The sequence below is a fragment of the Vipera berus genome (genome assembly GCF_964194415.1).
Source record: "Vipera berus genome assembly, chromosome: 3".
Taxonomy (NCBI): Eukaryota; Metazoa; Chordata; class Lepidosauria; order Squamata; family Viperidae; genus Vipera; species Vipera berus.
The window spans coordinates 164,109,880-164,132,214 of NC_138204.1; the positions used below are offsets into that span (position 1 = coordinate 164,109,880).

Consider the following 22,335-nt stretch of genomic DNA (forward strand, 5'->3'; position numbering starts at 1 on the left):
CTGCACTACTGCACCCTGTTCTTCCTCCCCCCCCACCCCTGCAGAAACCATTCTTCTTACCCAGCAGAAGCAAACGGTGTGTGGCTTTATAAGCCAGTCGCTCTTTCTGCAACTGCTTCTCTATTTTTTTGTTGGCTTCTCGCTGCGCTTTCTCATCAATACGCTGGTCTTCTGTTTTGCTGTTGCCCAAACACCCCATGGCTCTCCCTCAGGGTGGACGTCAGGCTGCACTACTGATATATAGTTCTATTTCAAACAAATATTTTTATCACAAGATATTTATATCCCTGTGATGGTATCTCTCCTTTTCCTTCCCACCAGTTGTTCAAATAAAATGGTTTCTGGCCGTTTTCTGATCACAGTTGGTTTCTTTTTCCTCCCCCAAAGAGATATAAAGAACTTCCGGAAGAGGTAAGTGTTTTTTAACAGAACGAAAATCTGTACAAAATGCCTAACACACACTGAAGAGAGAGAAGGCTCCTCCTGGAAATCAGCCTAATGCTGTCTTCCTCTCACCAGCATGCGCGTGCACACACACACAGACGGACACGCGCGCGCGCACACACACACACACACACACACACACACACACACACACACACACACACACAGAGACAATTACGATCCCTATATTTCTCTGTAAAGGTCTATTTTTGTCTTTCTAACTCAGCACTGCCTCTTTCTGTGAGACCAGGAAATAGTGGAAATACAATACTGCAAAATGAAGACAGAAAGAAGGGAAGGAGGAAGCAAGAAAGCTGCATGATCTGTTCTAACTCCTGATGATTTCTGGTTGGGCTTTACAACAAATCCTTAAAAGGGATAATGGGAATTAGAAAAACAATTGACTGTAGCTGAATTTACTGTTTTAAAAATCCATACTGAATCATGCATATAGTTATTTTTAAAATGTGCTTCTGGCATGTGGTTCTAGTTAGATTCATCCTCTCTAAATATTAAAGTCCATCGTGCAAAAGGTGAACCCAACTATAACCACAGATTATAGATTTACAATCTTTAGATGTTGGCCTTTGTAGAAACAGTGACACTTTTATAGTTGCTTTCTGTGTCTCCTCATGTTTTAGGAGATGATAGATGGTGTTAAAAGCGGATATGTGACTGCATGAGATTTCTAAACAGCCAAGTTAAACAGATTATTGACAAAGGTACACGTGCTGCAATGGATGTAAATTCCCAAATAAAAAAGATAATTTCATTTTTAAGATCATTACTAGTAATGTCAGAATGAAAACTGTAATTGTTTCTTTACCGTTTGGAGGGAGGGAATGAGAATATAGGCATTGAACAGTGATAATATCAAATAGTAAGATCTTGCAGAATATCACAACAAATTCACATAAAGACAAAGCTATAGATCTTAACTGCTCTTACACTTTACAACCTTAGGTTATATTATAAATATAAATGATAACAAAAGTGACTTTTATGGACTCCATAACACTATTCTTTATTACAATTTATACTAATAAATTATGAACTCCTCTCCCTCATAAGCAGTCTGGCAACTTTCTGGATCAGGCCCCTCAAGTCTCTGAATCTCAAAGGAGTTTCTAGACTTAGGGACTGATTGTCAATGCACCAAAGGAAGTTGACTCGGCAGATCATCATCATCATCATCATCAGAAAGAGTCAAGTGAAGAGGGTGCCCAATATAGGATGCATTGGCAACTTTGGAGAACCATACAAAGGCAAACTATTTGGCTCCTCAACAAGCAAAGATGCAATGCCCATAACTGAGCCATACTTGCATCTGGCCTATTCAAGAACATCTGCCAGTAATTGCCTCTCCATTGGAAATGACCTTGTATTTTTGTGTACATATTCACAGAAATCATACGGCTGGAAGGGACCTTGGAGATCTTCCAGTCCAAGACCCTGCTGAAGGCAGGAGCCTTATACCATCCCGGCCAAATAGATATCCAGCCTATTTTTTGAAAACCTCCAGTGATGGAGCACCCACAACCCCAGGAGGAAAGCTATTCCATTGATAAATTGCTCTCATTGTCAAAATATTTCTCCTTACTTCTTGGTTGGTTCTCTCCTTGAGAAGCTTCCACCTGTTGCCTTTTGTCCTGACTTCTGGTGCCCTAGATCAGAGGTCCCCAACTTTTTGGCACCAGGGACCAGTTCCCTGGAGAGAGGTTTTTCCATGGATTGGAAGAGGCGTGGTTTTGTGTGCTGCCTGTATCTTGCAGATGGGGCTTTGCTTGTTTGTGCGGACCGGTTGCTGGTATGCCACGGCCTGGTACTGGTCCACGGACCAGGGTTTGGGGACCCCTGCCCTAGATAAGTCAATCCCCTCTTTTTGCAACAGCCCCTCAAAAACTGGAAGACAGTTATCAGGTCTCCTCTGATCCTTATTTTCGATAGGCTAGACTTACTTAGGTCCCTCAACCATTCGTCATATGATTTAGCCTCCAGACCACTTATCGGGTTTTTTTGCTCTTCTCTGCACACTTTCTGGATCTCAATGTATTTTTTGTATTGTGGTGACTAGAACTGGTTGCAGTATTCCAAGTGTGGTCTCACCAGGGCAGTGTAAAGTGGTGCTATCAATCAATCAGAATAGAGCTGGAAGGGACCTTGGAGGTCTTCAAGCCCAACTCACTGTTCAAGCAGGAGACCCTATACCATTTCAGATAGGTGGCTGTCCAGTCTTTTCTTAAAAACCTCCAGTGATGAAGCACCTACAACTTCTGAAGGCAAGCTGTTCCACTAGTTAATTGTCCTCACTGTTAGGAAGTTTCTCCTTAATTCCAGGTTGCTTGTCTCCGTAATTAGTTTCCATCCATTGTTTTTTGCCTCACTTTCTCGTACTTTGAAAAAGAAGTTGACCCCCTCTTCTTTGTGGCAGGCCCTGAAATACTGGAATACTGCTATCATGTCACTCCTAGTCCTTCTTTTCTCTAGACTGGCCATACCCAATTCCTGCAACTGTTCTTCATATGTTTTTGTCTTCAGTACTTAATCATCTTAGTTGCTCTTCTTTGCACTTTTTCCAAAGTCTCAATATCTTTTTTATAATGTGGTGACCAAAACTGGATGCAGTATTCCAGATGTGGTCTTACTAAGGATTTATAAACTAGTACTAATACTTCACGTGATTTTGATTCTATGCCTGTTTATACAACCAGGGGTTGTGTTAGCTTTTTTGGCTGCTGCCGCACACTACTGGCTCGTGTTTAAGTGATTGTCCACTAGGACTCCAAGGTCCCTCTCACAGTATTGTTTCTGAGCCAGGTTTCGTCTAATCTGTACTTGTATCTTGGATATTTCCTGTGTAGGTGTAAAACTTTGCTTTTCTCCACATTAAATTTCATGTTGTTGGATAGGGTCCATTGTTCAAGTCTGTCACAATCTTTTTGGATTCTGAACTTGTCTTCTTTTGGCTATTCCTGCCATCTTAGTGTCACCTGCAAATGTGATGAGTTCCCCTTCTATTCCCTCATCTAAGTCATTTATGAAGATATTGAAGAGTACTGGGTCTAAGAGGGAACCTTGTGGTACCCCACTGCTTACTTCCCTCCAGGTAGATATAGTACCATTAAGGACTACTTGTTGAGTGTGGTTTGTCAGCAAGTTACAAATCCATCTGGTGGTGATGCTGTCTAGCTCACATTCTTCTAATTTACAAAAAAATAGCTTGAGGTCTATTTTGTTGAATGCCTTGCTGGAGACTAAGCATATTATGTCCACAGCATTTCGCTGGTCTACTAATTTAGTCACTTTGTCAAAGAATGAAATAAGATTGGTTTGACATAATCTTTTTTAACAAACCAGTGCTGGCTACTAGTTATAAGTTTATTTGTTTCTAGCTGTTCGTAGATCTGGTTTTTTTATTATTTTTCCCCCAGTATCTTCCTAGGTATTGATGTTAGGCTGATTGGTCTGTAGTTTCTTGGGTCTGTTTCCCTCCCCCCTTTTTTGAAGATGGGAACCACATCAACTCTTTTTTAATCCTCCGGCAGTTCCCCCCCCAGGATTTTTTAAAGATAAGGTTCAATGGTTCTGAGATAGCATCTATCAGTTCCTTCAGAACTCTAATCTGTTATCCATTAGGTCCCAGTGATTTATATTCATCAAGATCAGATAGTTCTCTTACCATTTTCTTGCTTATTTTAATTTTTATTTCTAGTCTGTCTTTTACAGTTATGTTTTTGGTAGGTTGGGCTATAGTTTCTTTTTACATAAAGACTGATACAAAGAATGAGTTAAGCAGCTCTGCTTTCTCTCTAGTGCCTATTACTTCCTTGCCATCTTCTCTCTTTAGTGGACCAACGGTTTCCTTGACTTTTTTCTTGTTACTTATATACTGACAGATTTTTTTTAAAATTATCTCTGACTTTGTTGCAAGTCATTGTTCATTCTGAAACTTTGCTTTCATCTTTGTAGATTTGGGCTATCTGCTGATATTCTGCCTTAGTTATGTGTCTCTCTTTCCATTTTTTGTATTTATCCTTTTTGTCTGTCAGTTTATCAGAGACATCTTTGTGCAACCATGCTGGTTTCTGCTTGGATTTCTTGTTTTTCTTTTTCAGTGGTATTGTGTTGGACTGGGCTTTTCTGATCATATTTTTCAGTGTTTCCCATGCTTCTTGAGTTGCTTTCCCCTTTAGGATTTTTATCCATGGGATTTTTCTTAGTTATAAGTTTGTTAAAAGCAGCTCTTTTAAAGTTTGAGACAGTGATTGGATTATATTCTATTGCTTGTGTTTGCATTATATTGAATTCCAATATGATGTGGTCACTCTTGCCCAAGGTTCTGGCAACTTTAAATCACTTCTAGTTGTCTTGATGCTATCCCTCTGTTGATGCAGTTTAGGGCTGCATTGGCTTTTTTGGCAACTGCAGCACATCACTGGTTCATATTTAAATGGTGGTCCACTAGGATACCTAGATCCCTCTCACAGTAACTACTGAAGAGCCAGGGATCACCTATTCTATACCTATGCATTTGGCATTTCTTGCTTAAATGCAGGACCTTATTTTTCTCACTGCAGGATTTGCATCTTATTGGACAGGGCCCAATGCTCATCTTCAAAATTGTTATGGATCTTGAGCTTATCTTCCCAAGTATTACCTATTTCCCCCCAGCTTGGTGTTGACTGCAAATTTGATGAGTTCCCTTTCTATCCTCTTGTCTAGATCATTTATGAATATGTTGAAGATTACTGGGACCAACACTGAACTTTGAGGAAATTATAGGCCAATCAGCTTGATATAGTCTCAATATCTGGGAAAATCATGGAAAAAATAAGCAAAGGATTCATGAGCACCTAGAAACAAACAAGGTGATTACTAGACACCAGCATGGGTTTGTTATAAACAAGTCATGCCAGACAAGCCTTATTACCTGTTTTGATGAAGTAAATAAATTTGTGGACCAGAATGCTATGGACATAATACACGTAGACTTAGCAAACATTTGACAAAGTCGACTGCAACCTCCTTCTTGCTAAGATAAAACAATATGATATAGTTAGTACCACCATTTGATGGATTCTCAATTGGCTGACCAACCGCACTCAGCAGGTAGTTCTCAATGGAACTATGTCTACATGGAGAGAAGTATGTAATGCTATATTCCTTGATTCTCATTCCTTCAATTCCAACAGGCTGATTAATCTCTGTGGTGTTTGACTCCTGGATTTTTGTGGACTATGCTTCTCTGTAGCTGCAATGACCATTTCTCTGAACCTATACTCCATTTGCCTCCTATAGCATGCTTCTGGACTGAATATCTACATTACCAAAGTTGTGCTCATTTATCAGACAAGACTTCATTTCTCTGTATTTTCTGAAGTACAACGTATGCATTTGCACAGCAGCTCTCTGCCTCCCTTTGTAATTGACTGAAGTATTATTCATCAGTAAACCACTTAAAAATTGAGCTGGTATGTTTGCTCAGCCTGGAATTGGACATTATAATTTCTCATGAAAATGAAAAATAATTAAAACATCACAGTACAACCAAATAAGCTAATATCAAACAAACAAATCAATTAAAAAACTCTTGAAGTAAAATGAAGATGAGACCAAACTATTCAATCAAGCCCTCTTCAGATATGTTCCAACATCAATAAGATCCTGAACATTAGAAATGATGGAGGAAGTCAAAATTATAAAAGGACTGAAGCAGCAACTTATCACATCCTGGCTTCCAATTTATTACTTCACAAAAGTAGGTTCAGCTCAAAACCTTTTGCCAATTTACTGAATGGGCTGATTCAAACAGAAGGCGGCAATCCTGAAGGTTCTTAAACAACAAGTTATATTGGAATTTATATGTCAAAACCAGGACTCTGAATTATGTTTATTAATCTATTGGTAACCGATGCAAGGTCAGAAGCACAAATAGGTGCTCTTTTCTGATAATGCCCATCAGTAACAAGGCTGCTGTATTTGTATGTTCAAAATTTCCAGATGTTCAAAATCAACCCAATGTAGGGCACGCTCTAGGAATCTAATCAAGAAATGATGAGGACATGTAATTAATTTTGAATTTTAAATTTATTAAATTAGATAACTAATATATGTAATACAAAATGCATATTAGTTACTTGCATTATATGAATGCATAACACTTCTTTCTTTTCATCTATGATTCTGAAGAATCATTTTATGGACCCAGAAGATCTAACTAGTATCAGATTGATAATATTCCCTTTGTAGGCAAAAGACTTGAACAGGTGGTTGACAAGACAACTCCCAAGTCCTTCTCACTGAACCTGATTATCCTGGATTTAACTGGATTCAATTCACTTATACATTTGGCAAGGAATTTGTTTGAGACATTCTCTGGGAGGATCTCTGTTAAGACAGAGCCAGGAAGATATGATGAAAATTATATTATTGATTATTCTGGACTTGTTTCCTTTCAATCAATCATCACAGTGAAAGTCCAATCAGTCTGACAAGGAAATTAAAATAAGTGAACAAACTCCATCTAAGATAAGCAAACTAACAAACAACCAATTGTTTCCTGACCTAGGACAGTTGGGAGAAGTAGTTGTTCCCCTTGCCACTGATAATTTTTTTCCAAATATTTTTTCAAAAATATTTCTTTTACAGATTTGGCATTCAGAACAGTAAATCAGACTTAAGATGGTGTCAAAACTAGATGTGGGAATTAACTCTGACAGGAATTGGAAAAAAGTTAGGTTCAGAAGACAAATTGGAAGATAGGAGAACCAGAGATCAAAACAAAAGAGGAACTGATGTCAAAGGACAAATAAAGAGGCAAAGCAAAAGCAAGACCAAACAAGCTAGCGTTCAGATTGACCTCCTGAGTAAGCAAAGCACGATTTACACTCATTACTGTCTAGAACAAAACCAATGGTTAACCTTGGTAAGTGGAGTGTGTCAGAGCTAAAGATTCCCCCACCCACAGGCAGCTATTATTATGAAGTCCAATGATTTATGTTTACATCATAAGGCAGATCTACTTTGTCCTGTTAACGAGCGGCAAATCTTATTTACTGTCTTCAAGGACCATTTTGGAATTAGCACACAGGAACACTTTACAAATTACAGGGTGTTAGAATCCACCTGCCTTGGAAAGGATAACATTTCCCCTCCTATTAGCTGTTGGACATTCACGGTACATAATAATATGTCCATTTCACTTCAATCCTTCTAAAATGTGAAGGGAGGGGGGTTGGGAGGGGAGAGTTCTGAAGGTTTGCCCATTTAAAGGTCAGCATCACCCAAATACATGCATCATATGTATTTAAAAAACAAGTGGACCAGAGGCACACCATCTTTACTTTTTTTGGCCTCCACTTGCCAATGTTTTTATATGACGACTCTAAATGTGAACATTACAAGGTAATCCTTTTGTTAATAGTAACAGGAACATTCATTTTTGTTATTTGAGTATTTATTTATTTATTTATTTATTTTATTTTAATCCCATTTATATCCCGCCCTTCTCCGAAGACTCAGGGCGGCTTACAATTTCAGCACAAACCAATGTGCTTAGCAATAGCCTTCATTCTATGTATATGCCTGCTTATTAGGGCTTTCGCCCCCCCCCAAAGCGGCATTATTACAAAGTCAGCTTAATTGCCCCCCACAATCTGGGTCCTCATTTTACCTACCTCGGAAGGATGGAAGGCTGAGTCAACCTTGAGCCTGGTGGGATGCGAACCTGCAGTAATTGCAGGCAGCTGGTGTTACTTAAGGAGGCATTAGCCCACTGCTCCACCAAGGCTCAGTAACTGCTACTATATATAAATATGATTTTCCTCAAAGTGCAGAATAGTGGTGTCTTGTTAAAACATATTTCTGACATGTAGATATGGGTCAGCAGCTTCAGAATCCCTTCCAGCAGACATTTTACACACACACACTCATTCATTCACTCACTCACTCTCTCTGACACACAAAACTATCATTCAATGCCTTTTGGATAGGCAACATTACACAACACACAAAAGGGTATAGAATATGTAACCTAAGAAAATTAAAGGCGGGAAACAACTGGACTTGGAGCTTGCATTTCAACCTGCTTTGAATGAGGTTGCAGTCCCTCTGTATAGTCTGGATCCTTACTTGTTACTGGTTCTGTAGATGGCAGTTATGGCAAGAAGCACATCTGAAAAACTGTTAGTTCACCAGCTATGACTATTCAGAGACAGATTAGAACTGTCCATAATTCCCAACAGTACACTCTATGTGGGAATATTCTTGAAAACTAGCCTGGAACTGTAAATGGTGAAAAATGGGCCAGTTAGTGCTTTCAAAGTACAACGATGCCTCTACTGAAAAAGCAGCCCTGAGTTTGATAACTGCTTACCAAGCACCAATTAAAATGGCCTTTAAAACCCTAAATTTATTTATTTATTTATAAAATGTATTGGTCGCCCATCTTACTTACCATTTTTGTCTTTCTGGAATACATTGCTAAAATTATGCATAAAATGTTCATATTTAAAAGCAACTATTTTATATTCTAATCTCTAGCATTCAAAACAAAAAGGGATACTGTATCATCCTTCTACAGAGTGCTAATTTTGAAGCATTGTTTTGTTTTTAAGCTAGTGCCTACAATTTTTTAACATTTTTAATTTTTTAAAGAATGTTTTTGGTAATAGTGTTCAAATGATTCATTCTCTATATACATTTTCATTATGCTGCAATGATTCCCTACCACTAACTACCTCATGTGTATTTCTATATTTATTTATTTATTTATTATTTAAACTTGTATACCGCCCTATTCCCGTAGGACTCAGGGCGATTTACAGGGAAAAATTAAAAATACATAACATACAAAGTTAAAATCGATTAAAGCTAAGATTAAATTAAGTCCCTGAATTTAAACTAAAACCCCATTAATAAATAATTAAAACCCCTCAGTCTGGGCCAGACAGCTCAAAAAACCAGGTTTTCAAGTCCCTGCGAAATGAGCGAAGGTCGGGGGCAGTCCTAAGCTCCGTGGGAAGTTGGTTCCAAAGGGCTGGCGCGCCCACAGAGAACGCCCTTCCCCTGGGAATAACCCGCCGGCATTCCTTGACCGGCGGTACCCTAAGAAGGCCCACCCTGTGGGAGCGCACAGGACGATGGGAAGTTGATGCTGGCAGCAGGTGTTCCCTTAGATATATCCTAGGTCCTAGGAATTACTGTATATGCGATGAAAAAAAGTAAACACATTACAAATAGCTTAAATACAATATGCTTATTTTCCTATTTGAATACTAAACAATAGTTCTATAAAGGAATATATTACACTGTATTGCAGCTGGCTGTGAACTATGTAAATATGCTAACATTCTATACTTGCATACATTGTGTATGCATGATGACAAGTTACAGCATTTTAACTTTTATAACTAATTTTTTTAAATCCAGCAGAATTTTTTAACACATTTAGCTAGCTTTATACTTTAATTCTCATTGCTTGAAACAGAGGTCCCTGTTTATAGAAATGCAGGCTTTTGTTTAAAAAGCAAGGAAGTAGGAACAATTATCAACTTTACTCCCAATTCATTTCCCTTCTCCATGTTCTCACGGAAGAATGATTAGTCACCCACTTCCTCATTTTGTACAGGTTTTAGCCACTTTAGAGGAGTGTCTTCTATTTACTATGTTTAATTTAGGAATTATTAGATAAGCTCTTTTATCATATGTGTAACTGATCGAAGATCAGCATTATCCGTGTGGCACACCAGTAATGTAAGGAAACAGGGCACTATGCTTGCCCCATACTGTCCATCCAATACGCCTTTTACCACAGAAAAGAACAATTTTGTGTGGAATCCCTCTTGGGCAGATGATTGTTATGGTATAAGTAGTCCTCGACTTGCGACCACAATTGAGCCCAAAATTTGCATTGTTAAGTAAGACAGTTGTTAAGTGAGTTGTGCCCAATTTTATGACTTTTTTGCCACTGTTGTTAAGCAAATCACTGCGGTTGTTACGTGAATCATATGTTTGTTAAGTGAATCTGGCTTCCTCCATGGATTTTGCTTGTCAGAAGCCAGCTGGGAAGATTACAAATAGTGATCACATGACCCCAAGTCCCTGCCACTCTCATAAATACATGCCAGTTGCCAAGTAACCAAATTTTGATCATGAACCATGGAGATGCTGCAATGGTCATAAGTGTGAAAACCAATCATAAATTACATCTTTCAATGCCACTGCAACTTTGAACAATCACTAAAGTAATGGTCGTTAAGTCGAGGCCAGCTGTAAGCCTGCAAACAGCACTTTCTGTCTATGAGATTCTCAAATGAAAGCAAAGGGCAAACCTAATTGACAAAATCTTGGGGTGGGGGAGAATTTTGTCAGGCCAATTATCCACACAGATGTTGCGTACACAAGCATTTGTTGGGAATGTTATAATTTGGACTCCTGCACAGAGGAAGTAGTTGGCTCACATGAACTTTTTAACTGTATAGGGAATAAAGAGAAGGGAAAGAAAGTAAGGGAATAAACTGTGCAATTACTCATAGGTAATTCAATGATTTGATTTCCAGTTTGTACTACATGATTATGTTTCTGGTATATTTGCAAATGTTAAATTAAAAATAATTTTCCATCATGTCAGGATGGAACTAAATGATATTTCTGATATATTTTTACCCATTAAATTTTTTTTAAAAAACGTTTGGGATTAAATAAAATTTGAATTAAAAAATAACTAACAAGGAGGCAATTTTTCAGAATGATATAAAAGTCTTTGCAAAACATTAGCGCTCTAGGTTAACAGTAGTCAAAATGGGAAAATTGATCTTGAGAGAAATCTGATCATTTAGAGATTTGTTTCTTCTTGCTAGGACAATTAAATCTCCTGTTCTCTCCCCCATAAAGGCCATTTTGCCTCTGTTAGAGAAGTCTTCAAGAAACGATAAACTAGTTAATATGAATGCAAGAGAAAAATACTGACTTAATTTTCTTTAAAAAAAAAAGTCCTAACAAAACAGCATTTCCTAATTCTCTGGCTATAGTTAAGTGGAAAGGAACTGAATTGGAAGCCTTTAACAACTACCTCTAATTCAGAAGAAGCTATTGAAACTTCCTGTATATGTTCTAAAAAAAATTACGATAGTGATTTCATTTAATATGAAAGTACGCTTTACTCCTGACTTGCAAAAGATCCAGTTCCAGAATCAAACCCTGGAAGTATACAGGTCTAAGGTTAACAGATATAACCTGTTATATTTGACCCATTTCAACAATAGAATTCAGTAGACCTTTGTGTGACAGGAAAAAGGGGTTTTTTGGCTCTAGCGTGAACAATTACTGGAAAGATGCCAGCATAACAAAGTAGGTTTTTTTTTCAATTAAAATGATCTAATAGACCCGTGATGATGGAAGCACAACAAACAAATTGTCTGAGGACTTTCTCTCTGAGTCAACATGCTCAGCAAAATGTAAGTAGTGAAAGCATGGGGTTTTTTTGTTGTTGTTTTGGTGTTTTTTTTTGGCTTTTAGTACCAGGACTCACTCTTCTTATAACACACTCAGCATTGCACATACAGCTCTTCCTCCCTCCCAATTGTTATGATTTTATTGAAACGTGCTGCTTTTCTTTCTCTAATTGAAAGATTTCTGAGGCAGATTAAGAAATGGATGCACAGTACCTCTTTATGAAATGTTTAGCAACCTTCCCACTAATTGGTACTACAAAGTTTGGTAGCAGGAAAAATAACTACTAATCCAAAGATTAGTAAACTTGCACCATATAAATCAGGGGTCTTCAAACTTGGCCCTTTTATGACTTGTGGACTTCAACTCCCAGAATTCCTCAGCCAGGCACACTGGCTGAGGAATTCTGGGAGTTGAAGTCCACAAGTCATAAAAGGGCCAAGTTTGAAGACCCCTGATATCAATGTTCCTTGTATTCTACTGCTGCTAACAGTAATGCAATAAATATTTTTTTAAAAAACTATATAATTATTTGTTCATCTTGTGATTCCAGCATGACGTACAAATATAAAAGAATGTAACAATAACAAGTTTAAATAATTAAGAGCTATATGGTGCTGCAGGTGCAAAAACATTTTCCCCTTGCTTCTGAGAAGCACCCTGCTAATCTCTGTAGGTTTTATTTTTTAAAAAAAGTATTCTAAAACGAGCTTTTCAAAGTAAAGTCCGTGTCTCAAACATCCTTTCCATTCTTGGGATTGTCTTTGGTCCCCAGATGGATCAACAGACATTTAGATAATGCAAAACAATTGCTGACACTATTTTGCTTTGAATTGTTCCCAGTTGCTTGTAAAAGAGGATGGCTCAATCAACAGGAAGAACAAATGGATACCTAGAGTTGATTACTGCTGCCAATTTTGAGGGCTTGAACAGACTTGAAGAAATGGGAACAGGAAGTAGGGAGACCAAGACTAGGATGAGGAGAGCAAGATGACATGGAGAAAGATAAAGACAGAAGTGGTAGAAAGGGTTATGGCTAGGAAAAGAAAAATGACAGAGAAAATGAGATAACCATTGGGAAAAAAATCAACCTAGAAAAGATGAAGAAATAAGAGAAGTGGACATTGTGCAGTGGAAATATTGTTTGCTACAGCATGTGTTTGGGAGCGTACCGGGATACATTTAGATTCCAATGGTGCTTTATATTCAAGTAACTAGATAAGCTGCTTGTCACTTAGCCTCATTAGATCCGCTTTTCAGAGAAATGAAAGTCTTGTGACTAACTATATCCACTGTAGCTGTCTCAAAATTCCAAATGTGCCCACCTGATTGCAAAATAAGAAGCCCTATCAGAGCTTTCACAACAAGCTAGAAAAACAAATATTTAGGTAATACAGAGAAGATGTAACATCTGTTCTCATGCAGTACATAATAGTCTATCTTTAAATTATTAGATTGGATTTTCATTATTTCTCTACTCAATCAAGTATTCAAAATAGCTAACAATAATTAAAATATACACTGCAAAATGAAAATTAGAAACCAATTTCATTGAAATTAAACATTTAATACCTATCATCTTGTCAGTCAGATCTAAAGGCAGAATGCAGACCAAGGAAATGTACTTCACACCTTGTGACTTGGCCTTCTAGCTGGAGGCTAGAAGCAATTCAAATAATAAAACAATCAGGCTGTTACACGATGATTGTCCAGTCTGTGGCTCTTCCTCCTGACTCCCATTTCCACATACCACTACAAAGAGTCCACATTTACAAGAAATCAGAACTGTCACTGAAAATCAAGGTCCAAGAGGCAAGCAAACAGCACCATCAGGCAAGGTTGAAATATCTAAAGATGTTTTCATATTTAAAAAAATGGTGCAAGGACAGAAGATTGGCCCATCACATAGAATTGTCGCAGCACTGTACAGCAATCAGGCATTTTCTTGAATAAATGAATAAATGAAATACCCAGCCTGCATCCAACTGAATATTTGGTGACGTCTGGGTCAATTGAACCAGGGTCTGCTGTTTGGTTTGAGCATATCTATTACCATGCCCGCTGTTGCCTCAGCTTGAGCTTTCTTTACCCAGCTCCCTAACTTCCTTGTCATGGTAATCTTCCTTATTTGAGGATGATTCTTCAAACCGAGCACGACAGATTAAGGGTGACCCCAGAAAAAGCTTATCCTACATGTATTAAAACACCTGCCCTTGACCTTTATAATGTGATGTGCAACTGGGTTAGGTGCTTTCTCCTCTCCTCTTTAACACCTGCATGTGGCCAAGGGTGTGCTTACAGTCACTCAGGCCCTAATCGCTTTCAGATTGGACTACTGCAATGTGTTCTATGTGGGGCTGCCCTTGAAGAGTAACTGGAAACTTCAGCAGGTACAGGATAGAGTGGTGCAATCAGTTATGTGCGCTCCCAGAACAATACATGTTATACAAGCTGCATTGGTTGCCAGTTTGCTTCTGGAAACAAACCAAGGTGCTGCTTTGAACTTTTAAAGCCTTTCAGAGGACGAAGGACTGCCTCTCCCCAGTTACATCAGTCCACTCCCATTAGATAATAATAATAATAATGTTGGAAGGGACCTTGGAGGTCATCTAGTCCAACCCCCTGCTCAGGCAGGAAACCCTATACCATTTCAGGCAAATGGCTGGCCAGTCTCTTCTTAAAAACTTCCAGTGTTGGAGCATTCACCACTTCTGGAGGCAGGTTGTTCCACTGATTAATTGTTCTAACTGTCAGGAAGTTTCTCCTTAGTTCTAGGTTGCTTCTCTCCTTGACTAGTTTCCATCCGTTGCTTCTTGTCCTGCTTTCAGGTGCTTTGAAGAATAGCTTGGCTCCCTCTTCTTTGTGGCAGCCCCTGAGATATTGGAACACTGCTACTGTGTCCCCCCTCGCCCTTCTCTTCGTTAAACTACACATACCCAATTCCAGCAGCCGTTCCCGATATGTTTTAGCCTCCAGTCCCCCAATCAACTTTCTTCTGGCAGAGAAGGCCTGCTGCAGGTACCATCAGATTGGAAGCTACATTTGGCGGGTCCCAGAAGATGTGCCTTCTCTGCTGTGTGGTTCTCACCTTTTGCAATGTTCTTTCTCCCCTCCCCCAAAGATTAGATTAGGTCCCTCCCTTTTGATGTTCCAGAAGTCCCTCAAGACCTGGTTCCATTATTATCCGACTTGGGGCTCCCAGGGAATCACGGACATGCTTCAATGGCTTTATTGGTGGCCAATTTTATCCTCTCTTTGTCTAGGGTTTGTATAAAAGATAAATATTTTATAACATTTTTCTTTTGAATATGGATTTTTGTATCTTTATCTTTGTAGTTTTTATATCTGTCATTTTACTTGATTATCGTATACCACTCAGAGTCACTTTTTATAAGATGGGCAGCTATACAAACCTGATTAATGAACAGAATAAGAGAGAATTTCGTAAATATATTTATACTTGCTGCAATTGGAAGCTTCTTTCTATTTTTCTTTTTGTTTCTTTTTTCCTGCACTTGTGCTTTTCTTATTTCTTTCGTGACTGCTTCTGCACTTTATTATAGTTTGTTAGTTTTTATGTGTGTTTTGTAAAATTTTAATATTTTTTTTTATTTTTAAAAAAAGAATAAAAAGATAAGTAATACTGGTCTACAAAGATGGGGCATCTTCATTATAATTTTCCTGCATGTCTAGATAGGTTCTTTATAGAATAGGAGTGCTCAGAGAATTAAGCTTTGAGATTAACTTTGAATTTATTGAATTAATGTTATCTTAAATTTGTCCTCCAATTCTTGAAAGATTATTTTTTGTTATACATCTCTCTAGGCTTCCCTGATTGCTTTTGCTCTTTATATGAAGCAACTTCTGTGGGAAGACTTCCCTCACAAAATCTTTCTTTGGGATTTAATTAGTGCATGGGAAATCAGAGGCCGCAGATGAGTAGCGTCATATGTGATGAAAAACAGATACGCTTTTCCGCCTCCTCGAGGACTACACAAATCTCCTTAAAATGTTATTTTTCCTTGGGAACAAACCCTTAAAGCAAGAGCTTTTCCTCAAATGGAAGAAAAAAACAGAAAAATATTTAGCTAAGCATTTGTTATCAATATATACTACACTAAAGCATTTGTGTTTGTTTGATACTTTGTAACCTTTGAGTGGGTGAAATGGTTATCACAGAGCAACGATTTTTGACTCAACGTGCCCTCAAATAGCCTAACTTATTGAATGAATCCCAAATCCAAGACCCATAGTTTCTGTGGAATTGAAATTTGGCAAAATTTTTGCACCACGCCTTCTGGGCTAGGCTTCCCAGAAATCTATAGATCAGATATGTCAAACTCGTGACGTCACGTGACGTCACGTGACGTATCGGAGCTTTTTCTCCATTGCTGGCAATGGGGTGGGCACGGTTTCCTGGTGACGCGTCCAGCCCGCGGGCTGGCAGTTTGACACCCCTGCTATAGATTGTGTGGTGCAAGGAAAGAGGGGAGTTATCCCCATTCTCTTTCCTGCCTCTCTTGGGCTCCTGTGCCCAATTGGCTGGCAGCAAGGCTCAATGGGTGACCAGCCATTGGTTGCTTTGGAACAGAGCCCCAAATCTGAAATCTTTTAATGGTGGTGGCTGGCATGGGCAGAACGAGGGAGTGATTCAGATGCCTGCTGGCAAGGTAGGGCTGGACTGGGGCTGCCAGGAATCAATTGGTGAGCCCTCTTCCTCTATGGAGGGAGGGGGCCCTTGGGACATCCTGGAACAGGGATACAGTTTTCCTTCTGGTCTGCTGCTCTCTTAGTTGTCCCTCTCCCAGCAAAGTAGCAGGCAGTTTTGAGTTCAGGAAGAGGTGACAGCTTCACTGGGGCTCTCCAAGAGTTGTGAGGGGAGACGAAATGGCACAAGCCTATATTATGTGTGAAAAGAAAAATGACCCCATTGTTTAGTGATTAGTTAAAGCTAGAGCAACACACAGAAAGGCAGACTCATAAGTTATATTTCTGTACATCAGAAAAGCCTTTTTATCCTTTTAACCCTCTAAAGCAGACATGTCAAACTCGCGATGTCACATGATGTGGCGCAACTTATCGGAACTTTTTCCTCATTGCCGGCAATGGGGTGGGTGCGCTTTCCTTGTGACGCGTCTGGCCTGCAGGCTGGCAGTTTGACACCCCTGCTCTAAACTATGGGTTCTTTATTCTCTTAGGAATCTCTAATAAATAAATGCAAAATTGGAAGAAAAGATATTCTAAATGCAATTAATGGAAATAAATTTATCAATTAATATCAGTTTATCAACTGATACAATAAGAAAAGAATAAAAAGTGTGAAGAATGCAAAAATGTGTGTGTGTGTGCGTGTGCGGACATCAGATTGTAGCTTCCCATTACCTGAAGAGTACCAATTGATGAAGTACTGCAGGAGAACATGGGGGAGGTGAGGACTGATAGGAAAATGTCACTGTACAAGCAGAAAACTGCACAGACACTAGATGTAGCTATAAAACTCATTAAAAATAGTCAAACTAACCATCAAAATTAAAAACAAATACATGCTCATTCTGATTCCATATCACAAAAAACAAACATCCAAGCGAAGGAATGTGCCTCATTCTTGGCCAGCTGATCAAGCAGTGAAACATGGAAGTATTGTTATAACAGTAAATAAATGAAAACAATCACACTAGTTCTGTTTTGGGAACTCTACTTGGCATGTGCTTCCTAACTATCAAACATCAAACTATTATCTCCAATTCTGAATACATCTAACTTTACTCTGAAAAGCCTTGAAATTCAATTGAGTGAAAATAAAAGTTAAATTAATGAAAGCATGCATTTTTCATTTGAACAAATGTCTATATATTCTATAATAAAAATGAATGAAAATTTATTTGAACTATCTTATTTTTCTGTTTATTGTAATTTGAAACAGGGTATAGGGGGGAAAGGATTGCTCTCTTTCTTGCAACAGCTCCCAGACCATTATCACTTACAGCTACATTTAACCTGAGCAAAGTCTGAGTTTTAAAATGATTATAGGCCTGCAAATTGCCACTGAGATCATGTCAATTATATTCATAAATCTTACATACTAGAAATAAAATGGTGAGAGGGAGGGAGGGAGGGGGGGAAGAGAGAATGTATGACAATCATCAACTATGTAACCAAGCACCTGTTACCCAGCAACGGAATAGCAGCAGCATCTGTCTTGCACAACAATGCACTTCCATTACTTTGAACTCTTAGCTTTACAATGGAGTACATTGTTTAATCTGAAACTAAAATGTTCTCTAACAGGGGTGTCAAACTGCCGGCCCGCGGGCTGGACACGTCATCCAGAAGCCGCGCCCACCCCATTGCCGGCAATGGCAAAATCGTCCTGATATGTTGTGCGACGTCACATGACATCGCGAGTTTGACGTGTCTGTTCTATAAAGAAAAGATGGTATTATACTGCGCTTACTACAAAATGCCTGATTCAGTATTGGGAAAATAACTCCAGAAACAAATATACAAAAGAGAAGGTGAACTAAAAATGAACCTAAAAATACCTTAATTGATCATAAGAATATCAACAGAGAGCACTGGAAATTAACATGACAAAGATCACGAAAAGTCAATATACTGCACAATACACATCTGTGTTTCTAAATAAAAAATTGCATTAACTAATGTTATCATTTAGTACGCCTTTAGTCTAGGGGTTAAGGAGAGAGCCTGGACATGGACAATAGCTTTGGAATTTCCAAAACTTTTTTTAAAAAGTTGAGATGCCTTCCAATAAATGAGATTCACAGGTATCTTGGCATTCTCTCATAGGCTTTTCATGAGAATAATGTATAGCAATCTTAAAAGATTTCAGCACATGCTGATGATCTTACCTTTTGGATGAAATATTTTTTATGGGTAGGTGTGCAGTGCTTAAAAAAATGGACCAGGTGCTAGAAGGGAGTGGCAATCATACAGCTACAATCCTGATTGGAATAAACCAATTATTTTGAACCATTTCCAAGCCCAGATTTAACACAGAATCATCCTTGGCTGCCCTGACCTGTACTATAAGACAGGAAATAGACAGTTCTACTGTGCTGATATTCCTGGATTTTTGAATCCTTTGACACCACAGATGGGATATTGCCAAAGTGACTCAGTGGATTTTGAACTGAAATGAGCATTATGGCATTTTTATTCCTATAGAAAGGGTCACCACCAGAGACTTTTAGTGGGATATTTTTGTTCAGTCATATGATACAAGTTGCAGAAGCCCATGAGTTTCCTTCCTTCTTCCTTCCTTCCTTCCTTCCTTCCTTCCTTCCTTCCTTCCTTCCTCCCTCCCTCCCTCCCTCCCTGATTTGTTCTAGAAAATGTAGCATTCTGCCTGAAATATCAGTTGCAGAGCTTGGAGTATCTTATTGTTTTTCATTTGTCACGAGATGCATAGGTAGACTAGCATGTCAGGACCATTTTCAATCCGTGCAGAAACTTTTTTTTATGACCTTTTAATCCCTTGCTTCAGGGTAGTGTCAGGGCAACTAAGTGGACCTGAGCATTTACTAGCCAGAAGCCCTTCCTGATGCCTATGTGGAGTTCGCAGTAGATATTTTCTCTTTGCATCCTGATAGCAAAACATCTGCCGCTGCCTAGGATTAAAAGTGCTACACTCAATTTGCCAGCAAATTTGGAAAACTCAACAGTGGCCACAGGATTGGAAAAGATCAGTTTACATTCCAATTCCAAAGAAAGGCAGTGCCAAAGAATGTTCAAACTATCGCACCATTGCACTCATTTCTCATGCTAGTAAAGTTATGCTTAAAATCCTACAAGCTAGACTCCAGCAGTATGTGGATCGAGAACTACCAGAAGTACAGGCAGGATTTCGAAGAGGCAGAGGAACTAGAGATCAAATAGCCAACATACGCTGGATCATGGAGAAAGCTAGAGAGTTCCAGAAAAACATCTACTTCTGCTTCATTGACTATGCTAAAGCCTTTGATTGTGTGGATCATAACAAACTGTGGCAAGTTCTTAAAGAGATGGGAGTACCAGAACATCTTATTTGTCTCTTGAGAAACCTATATGCGGGCCAAGAAGCAACAGTGAGAACTGGACACGGAACCACTGATTGGTTCCAAATTGGGAAAGGTGTCCGGCAAGGCTGTATACTGTCGCCTTGCCTATTTAACTTATATGCAGAGCACATCATGAGAAAGGCAGGGCTAGAGGAGTCAAAAGTTGGAATTAAGATTGCTGGAAGAAATATCAACAACCTAAGATATGCAGATGATACCACTCTAATGGCAGAAAGTGAAGAGGAACTGAAGAGTCTCTTGTTGCGAGTGAAGAAGGAGAGTGCAAAAGTTGGGTTGAAACTAAACATTAAGAAAACCAAGATCATGGCATCCGGCCCTCTCAATTCCTGGCAAATAGATGGGGAAGAAATGGAGGAAGTGACAGATTTTATTTTCCTGGGCTCCAAGATCACTGCAGATGGGGACTGTAGTCAAGAAATTAAAAGACGCTTGCTCCTCGGGAGGAAAGCCATGGCAAATCTAGACAGCACACTAAAAAGCAGAGACATCACCCTGTCAACAAAAGTGCGTATAGTCAAGGCTATGGTCTTCCCAGTTGCAATGTATGGCAGTGAAAGTTGGACCATAAGAAAGGCTGAGCGCCAAAGAATTGAGGCCTTTGAACTGTGGTGCTGGAGAAGACTCCTGCGAGTCCCTTGGACTGCAAGGCGATCAAACCGGTCAGTCCTAGAGGAGATCAACCCTGACTGCTCTTTAGAAGGCCAGATCCTGAAGCTAAAACTCAAATACTTTGGCCACCTAATGAGGAGGAAGGACTCACTGGAGAAGAGCCTAATGCTGGGAAAGATTGAGGGCAATAGAAGAAGGGGACGACAGAGAATGAGGTGGCTGGATGGAGTCACTGAAGCAGTAGGCGTGAGCTTAAATGGACTCCAGAAGATGGTAGAGGACAGGAAAGCCTGGAGGAACATTGTCCATAGGGTCGCGATGGGTCGGACACGACTTCGCAACTAACAACAAGGATTAAACCCTCAACTTTCCAAGTGGGAGACAAGCGTCTTCACCTCTAGGCCATTATACCGTTCAATTGGTGCACAAACTATGATTCCATCTAATTTTAGTAATACTTTCACAATTACATTACAGCAATGCATCTTATATGGAACTATTCTGATGATGGTTTGGAAAGTATAAGTGGTATATTTTAAAACAATCTTGAAAGTTTTGTATTAGTTGCTTATAAGATACTAAACCCAATTTAAGATTCATATCTATTTAATATATAATATAGGACTCAATTACTATATTTAAACATTGCTTTTGCCCGACATCATACAACTCATGCACTCAGATTATCTAGGGAAGCCCAGCTTATGTTTCCATTGTTGGATTTAGATCATGGTGCAGTGGCGAGTAGACTTTTTTTCTGGCAGCACATCAAACATGAATCTTTCTCTTCTTAGGGAAGCTTGGCTCAATACTGGCTTCCTTCAGAAAACAACTAAATACCTGCTTATTCACACAGTCAGTTGTAGCTAACAACCATACCAGATCCTAGCTGTGTTTTAGATTGGTTTTATTTTGCATTTCTGGTTTGTTAAAATAAATTTTTCTTTTAATTTTGATATTTATTTTTTATGTTTGTTAGAATTGTTTTCATTATTGTATTCTAAATAGTTTAATCTCTAGAAGGAAAAAGCAAAATTTCAAAATAAATAAATGTCTTGTGAATCATAACTGTACCTTCTGAGAGAATTGATAGTTTTCCTATAATAACTCTTATAATACAACACTGGTGTTTGTATAATTTTGGTCTTATGACAATATTGTGATGCTAGGAAGATATGTTTATCCACAGCTGAGTAGATTTCAAATGTAGATCTTGGACTGGATTCTGAAATTTTACATGTGGATAGACAAACTTAGATGAGAGAAAATGGTGTTGATAAGGAAAGTCAGATCAAAAACCATGTTAAACTATTATAACGCTTTTCAGAAATCAATTGCCAGAAATTTGTTTACAGAGACTTAAAATATACTGAAAAACTCCAGGTGTTCTTTTTATCCAGCCCAATCCTTGCTACTTTTTATTAAGAATAGAATAGAATAGAGTAGAATAGAATATCTTTTATCATCGTTGTGTAACTCATAACAAAATTAGGTGCTGTCCACAGAGCACACTAACCATAAGTAAAAACCACAAATAAGAACATACATTATATACACACATCCTGCAAGTTCTATTCACCATTGCGCTGCCCCTAATATTGCACTTCAATGTTGCACTGTACTGTGGTCAGGTCCTTCTTTATGGTAACACCCAGAAACCTAAAGCTTGCCACCCGCTCCACACAGTTTCTGCTGATGATCAGGGGCTGGATGTCTGATCTATTCCTCCTGTAATCTACTATAAGCTCCT

At 38.7% G+C, this 22,335-nt stretch overlaps 1 protein-coding gene across 3 annotated transcripts in view; it reads right to left on the reverse strand.

Annotated features, from left to right (window-relative positions):
• The window catches only part of GNAL (G protein subunit alpha L), a 72,947-nt gene extending 72,574 nt beyond the window's left edge, over positions 1–373 (reverse strand). For all 3 annotated transcript variants that reach the window (XR_014025989.1, XM_081324225.1, XM_081324224.1), the window contains exon 1: positions 61–373. Coding sequence is in view for 2 of the 3 variants with exons in the window: in XM_081324225.1 (XP_081180351.1) it covers positions 61–199 (139 nt within the window). In the remaining variant the exon portion in view is untranslated. The remainder of the gene's footprint in view (positions 1–60) is intronic.
• Positions 374–22,335: the final 21,962 nt, after the last annotated feature.